Genomic DNA, 9,961 nt, shown 5'->3' with positions numbered 1-9,961 from the left:
AAAACCCACTAAAAATGCTTTCTCTCTGCTTTTCTCTCCTCAATTTTCCATCCTCCCTAAAATCTCTCCATACAAACATACCATTGGGATTGATGGTAGAGGAGAATATACAAAATCAGAAAATCAATAATTTTCTCCACTCATGCTATTTTACACCCTTTTATCTTATCTTTATGTTCCTCAACAAAGGATAATTTTTTGAATATTTATTAAGCCGCTCCTTCATCATCTGCATCTCCGCAACTATGTGTGGTGGTGCGGTTTCTACGACAGATGGACGGCTGGTATCTTGTCGCTCTGGTTTGCTCGGAGCATTACTGCCTTCTGGTCCTTCTTGGTCCCTCCTTTTGGCGCTGGTGCCCTCTTGCTCTTCTCCGTGACTGTTGGGCCCAACATCCCTTTTGGCGCAACTATTCCTCCATGTCGTGATTCTGCTTAGTAAGGTGTTCAACAGCCACAGCTAGGGTCTGTACCTATCTTTCAAGGGCAGTAGTGTGTGGTTCTTCTCCGGTATGGTTGTTGGTTGCCATCGAGTGAGTGAGTACCATACAACTCTTTGTCTGGAAAGTGGTAATATGGCTGTTACTATTTTCATACCTCTTTCTCACAGACGGAGCCAACTGATGATAACCAAAAATCATCAGTAAGTCGCACGGTCCTCACGTGCTTTAGACAGAACCTGCGAAACAAAAACAAAGAAGAACCTTGTAAAGAGTATCGATGTGGTTCCGGCCAAATACCTTTCAAAGGTTAAGTTAAAGAACTTTCACAACTCTAGAGTACTAGAGCTTGGGTAAATTATGTGTACCTTCGTTTGTGAGGGTTTTGGGGTTTTTATAGTAGCGTAGAGTTGACATTTGTTTCTTGGCGGGGAAGATCTTTCCTTGTAGGGAGGATCCTCATTAATACACGTATCTTAGGGGATCTTTTCCTTGCAATGACCCTCTTAATTAGGGTTAATCGTAGGATATAAGATATTTCCTTGTATAGATATCCGTGAAGTCAAGCAAGGCCATGCTGGACCCGTCACGACTTTTATTCTCGTTGGCCTTTTCTTGTTCCCGTCGGCCTTCTCTCTTCCCGTCATCCCATGTAGACATCGTCGAGTCTATGGCGTTGTCATTTTCATACTTTCTTACATGCTTTTGAAATTGACGGGCCTAATGGGATCGTCGGCTTCTTTGCATGTAGTGGGATTATCCCTTTCTAAAAACACCATCGTCAACAATTGAGAACCAAAACATGGGATAGTCTTGTAATTTGGATGATGACTGCCTTATTGTTTGTAATGGGTGGTTGTGCTATTTGGAAAGGCAATCTTTGTTTTGGGTTTAAAAGGAAGGCATGTCAAGTGCTTGGATGTAAGTTTTAATCTCCATGGAAGATTTGTTAATAGGTGGTGTGGCAATTTTTAACCCTAGATCATTTTGTAAGGATTACAAACAAATAAGTTGGTGAATGTTTTTTTTCTTTTGTGGAAATTATGATTCAGATTTATTTTTTATCATTAGCCACATGGAAAATAACAATAATCTACTTTGGTTGATTAATTATCTTTCTAACAAATCACCTATACTTGGTACTATTCATATTAAATTAATGGCAATCCTACTCTTATTGTTTTATTATTTGAATTTCCAAGAAATCACACGATGGCTTTACTTCTCGTGGTCCACATGCAACGTTGACAAAAGGCAAGACCCCATCAAACAAGCCTACGTGGTAAACACCCATTGGTTGAAACCCATGGGAAGGTAGGACGGTTTCCACAGAGAATGAGAACTCATCTTTCGCCGTGATTGGCTGGAACCTAGAATGGTTGACAAAGCAAACAAAATAAAATAAAATAAAGCAAAACTATTAAAATTAGAGGACTGCAAAAAATAAAATTAAATAAAATAAAGAATGTTCAAAGTGGAAGTCTTAAAATTGTCCAAACCGGTCAAACTTCATATTTCTCAACATCCACCAGTATAAACAAACTATTAGTGCTTTTGCGGTTTGAAAGAGAGACTATGAGACCGTTTGGGCAGCCCGTTTACGATTTGCATTTGCGTTTTTTCTTTTTTTCTTTTTTTTCTTTTTTTGCTTTCAGCCGTATAAGAAGACTTTTTCAACTGTGAATCACTGTTCACGGTTACTGTGCGTCTACTGTTCAATGAACAGTAGCCGCACTTGTTGACTTTTGTTAATGAACGTACTGTTTACGGACCCACAATTTTCACTTTTCAGCAACTTTTTCATTAAAAATAGGTCCCACGATACTATTCACACATTTAAAAATTATTTTGCTACAGTATTTTCAGTTTTCAGTTTTCAGCTGCATCCAAACGGGCCCTATATATACAAAACCATTAGTGCTTTTTGAGTTTTGAAAGAGATTATGGGTCTTTTGAATAGAACTTATTTTAATGAACTTGAATACTTATTGCTAAAAACACTTTAACGAAATAATTTTTAAATATGTGAATAGTGCCATAAAACTCATTTTTAATGAAAAAGTTACTGAAAAATAGAATTTGTGGGACCCATAAACAGTGCATTGGTGCACTATTCACTATTGACTTAGTCAAAAGGTGCGGCTAAAAAAAAAAAAAATGCAACATTGAAAACGCAACACAAATATGTGTTTGGATTCAATTGAATCCTGTGTCTACGTTTCACGTTTTTCTTTTTTTTTTTGCTTTTTTTTTGGGGCATGAACAATAACATCACATGAGTTCACTGTGCAAGGAACAAAAATTACTATTCACGCACTGTTTATCATTGTTCACAGCACTGTTCACGCACTAAAAAATATTAAAAATGGGTCTACGGTACTATTCACACATTTAAAAATTATTTTGCTACAATATTTTCAATTTTCAGTTTTCAGTTTCAGCAACAATAAGTTCAATTCAAACGGAGAGTTTTCTATATTAAAACCAACACTATACAAAAAAGCCATCAGTGCTTTCACACAAACCACAGAGAGAGAGAGAGAGAGAGAGAGAGAGAGAGAGAGAGAGAGAGAGAGAGAGATATGGGGTTGCTTGAGCTGGCTACAGGTTTTAACATAGCCGTGTCATTGGGCCTTTTCCTGGTCACCTTAAGAGTGTTATTTTCTTGCTGGATATCACCAACTCTTAAGTATTGGAAAATTCGGAGAAATGGGTTTGGAGGACCAACTCCAAGTTTTCCTTTTGGTAACATTAAGGATATTGTTAAGATGTCCGGTGATTCTTCGTTGCAGTCTTCGAATTCTCCACATGATATACACTCAAATGTTTTTCCCTACTTTTCACAATGGCAAAAGCGTCATGGTGAGCTCCTAGCTAGCTAGCTAGATATATATTGATAAAAGTAAAACTATATATTTGCTGTCAAATTTGAATCAATATTTGCATTTAGTCAAAAATATTATATTTGTATTATAATTTTTTTTTTTCATTTAGAAATTATTGGTAAACAATTGTATGGAAACACAAAAATGAAGTCCTTTTGACAAGGTATATACTACTAATGGAGTTCATTAACTATATAAATTGATAAGCGAGTTCATCAACTATATACACTGCATAGAGGTTGATTTTTTTTTTTTTAATGATACCAAAATTTACATACTAGGTATTCATAAAATTTTGTGTAGGGCTAATATATAAGTGTAATTTGTGGTGCAGGAAAAACGTTCATATACTGGCTAGGCACAGAGCCATTTTTATATATAGCAGAACCTGAGTTCCTAAAGAAAATGTCTGGATCGGTCATGGCAAAGAATTGGGGAAAGCCAACTGTGTTCAAAAATGATAGAGATCCTATGTTTGGCAATGGTTTGGTCATGGTTGAAGGAGATGAGTGGGTTCGCCAGCGACATGTCATTACTCCTGCATTCAATCCAATCAACCTGAAGGTCTCTCTCTCCATTCTTGATCTCTAACCCAAAATGGAAAATATCTAGGTGATTCTCTTAGAATCTAGAACTAAATTTCATTATAGCACATCCATAGAAGAAACAATAATTGGTCAACAAATTATCTTTCATTTAGAGGTTTTTTGTTCTTACAAACATTAATTAGCAAAATATAACTATATACTTCTCCTTTTACTTCTCAAAGTTGGTCTCTACTGATTTATTTCCATTATGTTAATAATTCCCACTAAAGATCTAAACTGTCCTTCTTTGTTTTCTAGTTATGGCAAGCTTAATGGTGGAGTCAGCCGCTAATATGCTAGATAATTGGACTACCTTCATTAATTCAGCAAAGCCAGAGATTGATGCTGAGAGAGAAATATAAAAACAGCCGGAGAGATCATTGCTAAGACAAGCTTTGGTGTAAGTTACAAAACTGGCCAGAAAGTGTTAGAAAAACTAAGAGCCCTGCAAGTGACTCTCTTTAAGTCTATATTATATCGGTAAATCATACATATCGTATGATACATAGACATGTGGGTTTAAAATGGGTTTTTTTGTTAAAATTTGTGATTTTATTTTATTTAAACAAGTTGTTAGACTTTGTTAACACAAAATTATTGGAAAACTTAATTGAGTCTAATGAAATAGCAAGTCCATGAGTTTTTTTTCTCCCGTCTCTTTCTCCTACAAAATTTAGACTATACTTATAACGCTCACTTTCATTTGTGCAAATTTATTTTCTATACTATTAATAATGTATTAAATGAAAATATAATTATTTTTTATTTTTTTATTATTATTTTGAGTTTAAAAAGCTAGAATGCCAAGAAAAAAATAAAGAAAAAATTATTAGAATAAAAAAAAAAACAAAAAAAAAAATGTTGATAATAATAAAGAAAATGTCTATGAAAAAATAATTTTGCAAAATGCTGAACATGATGATAACATTGACTTAGATGGAGTTGATTAGCCAAGATGATGAAAATATATTATTATTTTGGTTCATATATCATGTATTACTTCTAATTTTAATCAATTTGAATGTGCATGTTATAAACATAAGTTAATTTGATTTATTTAGTTAGCTTTGTTAAATTTTATTACATAAGTAATGATTAAATTGGTCATTAGTTTAATATATTTTGAATTTATAATGAATATACCTTTTATATATGTATATCTATAATTATTTTATAATTTTATTAGGTGTTTATGTATCTTATGATACACGATTCGATACGATACACGATATAAAAAAAATCAAAAATCAATTCACGATACGATTCACGATTTGACAACTATGTTATAAGGTAGTAAAGATATATATATTGTGGCTGAAATTTTTTTTAAAAAAAAATATGGGAATTAAGGTTGTAATCCTTGAACAGCATACATAGAGGCATAGAGTTTTGGGGATATGGTTGCCAGTTAAGAAAACCATATCATCTTAAAATTATTATAAAAATAAACATTGTTTTTGGAGGGTGGGATAAGATAGAACCAACCAACTACAATACATCAGCAAATCTTTCTTTGTAATTTAATGAAGAATGAATATCTTTCTAGAAATAAACACTAATTGCTTTTGTTTATGGAACAGACATGCATGCAGTTGGTCACATGCATGATCAATAATGGTGAGAGAATTAATGCTTGAAATTAGATATGTATGCATTATTTTTAACTGTTCATAATATTTATCACTCAAATATAAAGAGTCTTCTGTTTGGTCCCATTTTTTAGAAACACAATATTGTTCTAAAAATTTCCACCAAAAAAAAAAAAAAAGATTAAAAAGGATCACTCAAAAACTTTGAGTGCATTATGGGTTGGATTTTGAAATACGTTTTGATATATATTTTAAATTATTTTTTAATGTGTATTTTTTTTTTTAAATTGCCTAATTAATTATTTATTTACTTTTCAATTTTTTTAAACAACTATCTCAAGTTCTAGAGAAATAAAATCATTGTTTTAATTTAGAGATGATCTGATTTTGGAGTCAAGAAATGGAGTAGAGAGACAATTATATTGTCTATTACATGCAACCAAGGTTTCACAATGAATAAAAATCACACCCTCATTTATAAACCCTACATTTTTTGTAAAAGAAGAGAAGGGATTAAAAATTATTCTTACACAAGCCTAGTTAATGTCTTAGAAATCTCTCTCTCTCTCTCTCATAAAAATAAGGAAGGAGCCGACCTATGAAAAGAGGTCAATGATAGATCAATGTTGGCAAAAAAAGAATGGCCAGCTATGCTGGCCTTGCTAGGAGTTAAGCGCGTGGGGGCCAAAGCACATGACTATTATGGCTTGGACTCATTTGGATTGTTGGATAGAGAACAGTACTGGTCACTGTCACGCAGATACTACTAATTAAATGGCATCGCAAATTCAATAGTACCTCACTTTAGGGTACTATGCCACCTATTGGCATCACCCTATTGGCATGACCGTCCAAAATCTTTACTTCCCAGATACACTTCGCGTTTTCTACTTGGGTCTCCGTCCATGTACAACCAGAGCTACGGATGGATATATTGAGGCCTGCCGACCATGAATTATATGTTTTTTTTTCCCCTTTTTATTTAGACGGACTTTTTTCCCTCACTTAATAATAATATTCTTTTATAAAATATCAACTTCAAGAGTTAGACTTAAGTATAAAATTAATAAGCAAAAATCACAAAACCTAGGCATAATTACTTAGGTTTCTTAGTGAATAAGTTACATTGATGAAGTTAAGTATCCTTTATAGAAAGATAAACTTGTTTGCATTTAGTATTAGTTAAAGCAATTATATGTTTGAGTTTGAATTTGAATTTAAGAACATGCATGCATAGATGAGAAGGGTTTTATTCTAGTTTTATTTTTTACTAAACCATGTCGAATCTTACAAATGTGATTGTAATCGTAGATGGGATGGGTGTTAAATGAGGTTCTTCGACTTTATCCATCAGCACCAAACTTACAAAGGCAAGCGAGAGAAGACATTCGAGTGGATGACCTAACAATTCCTAATGGAACCAACATGTGGATTGACTTGGTGGCCATGCACCATGACCCGGAACAGTGGGGTGAGGATGTGAATGAGTTCAAGCCAAAGAGGTTCAAGGGTGACATGTATGGAGGGTGCAAGCACAAGATGGGGTATCTGCCTTTTGGGTTTGGAGGAAGAATGTGTATTGGTAGGAACTTGACGTTTATGGAGTACAAGATTGTCTTAACCCTAATTCTCTCTAGGTTTTCTTTTACCCTTTCCCCAACTTACACTCATTCTCCTACTATTTTGCTCTCTCTAAGGCCTAAGTATGGACTGCCTCTCAGATTTCAACCTCTTTAGACCAACTAGTTCGACATACCAACTCCAACATATTACTTTATTGTTCTAGCTTGTAAAATATAAACCACATGAAGCATTTGTCTTTCTTTTAGCTCGAAATATATGTGTTGAATGAAAAGAATTTATTAATTACTACCAAAACCATTTTGTGTATCTTCACCTACATTATGTTATGTGATCTTGTTGCGAAAAGCATGCGTTCTATATATCTTTCGAATTAGGAGAGAGTTTCGTCTCTTTTTATGTACCAATATATATAACAGGTAGTCCTCTTTTATTGTCAATATCTTTATGTCATATTTTTAAATGGTGGCCTGAAATGAATTGTCTTATATATTGATTGCTCTCATATGAGATAAAGAAAATGAATTGTCCTATCAATTGCTCTCATATGAGATAAAGAAAATTATATATCAATACGTCGTTGTGACATTTCATTAATCATTACAAAGTATATGCGAGCTCTAGCAAGTTGAAGATTCCATGAGACCTGGCAACAAAGCCTCATTGGTCATTAAGATCACCCAATAAGGCTTGGATTCGAAATAACAAATCATGCTAAATTCAAAATATCCCAAACCCAACCGAAAGAGATACGGTAGCTAGTAAAATAGAACTATATTCGCATACACGTGCTTAATCAGGAGCTCATAAAAAATTGCCACCGAAACTCTGTGTCCAAACTATACTTGTACCCAAAAATTATTTTCCAACTCGAGAAGCAAAATCAACCTTGAATGAAATTTGACGGATTCAATAATGTCTCAATCAATAGAACTTTTGGCCAAGAAAGATTGAAAAAACACAATAAAGTAATGTTAAAAGCAATACTAAGTCAGATGCATGCATGTCTTCTGCAGCAACAAGTATGCAAGCATGAAATAGGCACTCAGTGTCAGGGGGAGTTGCAGGGCTGTGCAGCTCAGCATGCATTGCAGCATCAGGGTGCAGCCCAGCATGCACCACAGGAGCAGGGAAAGGACCGCAATTGAATGCAGCACACGGTGCATCCCAGTATCAAAGGCAAAACAGAGGTGCAAGCCTGAGTAATGAAGACATAGAAGATCTGTTGGAGTCAATTCCGCTATCACGATCAGATTATACAGTCTATACAGGGAGTGATGCCAAGTGGACTGATGGTTACACGTGGATGTACACGTGTCATAGCTAGGTAGTTTTTAGTTGTAACAACTTTCTCCATGAAATCAGGAGAGGTAGTTATTTTGTTTTGTACATAACTGTATATAAAAGGATAGCGGGTAGAGAAATTTTGGAATTCAATTCATTCATTGTATTCATTTTCAATCAATGAAAAGATAGTTTCTATTTAGAGAGAGTTTTTTACAAGTAAAACTAATGCAAATAGAAAAAACAACTAAGAAATTTACTTTGATTAATCAAGAAACATTATAAACGTAACCAAAGGCTCATGTGAGTATTTCACTAATAACAAACAATTACATAGAAGGCCTAAACAAACAATTACATAAAATAAAAAAATAAAAAATAAAAACATTATAAACATAACTAAAGCCTCTTGTGAGGATTTCACTAGATATTACTATTAGTTTCTTTAAGACATTCTCTCGTCTTTCTGTATATGTGTGTTAAAAATATTTAGTATTTAAAAAAAAAACAAAAAACAAAAAAACAAAAAACATGATAGGCCTAAGTAATTCTTAGGTACTCCCGAAACATGAAAAATCAAATTTCCTTCTTTCACATTCATAATGAAGTCCACTCATTAAACATAAATAAAATCTCTTATGAGTATTTCACTAATAACAAACAATTATATAAAAGTCCTGAGTAATTCTTAAATACTCACTAAATAAAAAAAATGGTATTTTCTCCTTTCACATGCATTCATAGTGGGGTTCACTCATTAATTTATGATAGAGTCCACCATGAATGTGAGAGGAAAGAACACCATTTTACTATACTTTGAAAAAACCTAAGAACTTTTCATGGTGAAGACTAATGAATTAGCTCAATACTAGTTTTACAAATTAAGGAAAAACTAAAATTTAGGGGGAAAAGCAATAAAAACGACTTTACTCCTTGAATAAATGACATCTTGAAGAAGTGTCAGTAGTGTTCGGTGCTTTCTTAAAAGCAGCCCTCGGTATGGTCCATATCTTTGGCCAAATAACAACTACTCAATTTGGCTATTTTGGTCCGTTACTTTTATCAACAATGCTACTTGATGTTGGTTTCTATTTCATTATGTTGATGATTGGAGTGGTCCCCAAGAAACAGTGGTCTCGATTTTAATATCGAGATCACTCTTTGGTCTCAATCTTAAGACCACATTTTAGTCTTAATGTCAAGACCAGGCTGAGATGGGCGAGCCAAGGGCCTGCACTTGCTAATCTTAGCTTCCTTCTAGAGACTTGAACTCCAGTTCTTACCTCCCACACCCCACAAACATTTATACTTGTAGAGTAACCACCGCACCAAGAGTGCGCAGTGGTGAAATAATAAATAGTTAAACACATTTATATCTATACAATATCTAAAAGTTGAAGCGTAACATTTAAGATTGCTACATTTTTGTTGAGGCATATCATTGGTCACATCCCCATTTTTTATTTTTTATTTGTTTCTCAAAATTTTTTTATAATATTAAATATATTAACCGATTAATTTTATATATTCATTTTAAGCGGTTTCTTTTCTAATAATATCTTTGACAGTTTTAACTTTATATATAATTTGTATTT

The 9,961-nt window shown here is 33.6% G+C and overlaps 1 protein-coding gene across 1 annotated transcript; it reads left to right on the top strand.

Moving 5' to 3' along the window:
* Nucleotides 1-2,972: 2,972 nt before the first annotated feature.
* LOC111998978 (cytochrome P450 714B1) lies at nucleotides 2,973-7,517 on the top strand. The gene is given in 6 exon segments (XM_065771621.1): nucleotides 2,973-3,302; nucleotides 3,660-3,896; nucleotides 4,171-4,269; nucleotides 4,272-4,392; nucleotides 5,876-5,945; nucleotides 6,813-7,517. Coding segments are annotated over 6 exon segments (1,233 nt in total). The 5' UTR covers nucleotides 2,973-3,022; the 3' UTR covers nucleotides 7,239-7,517.
* Nucleotides 7,518-9,961: the final 2,444 nt, after the last annotated feature.

Source organism: Quercus suber, unplaced genomic scaffold (genome assembly GCF_002906115.3).
Source record: "Quercus suber isolate HL8 unplaced genomic scaffold, Cork oak 2.0 scaffold_5, whole genome shotgun sequence".
In the NCBI taxonomy this organism is placed as follows: Eukaryota; Viridiplantae; Streptophyta; class Magnoliopsida; order Fagales; family Fagaceae; genus Quercus; species Quercus suber.
The sequence above is the reverse complement of the archived record's forward strand: the minus strand, read 5'-3'. Positions and strand labels throughout refer to the sequence as shown.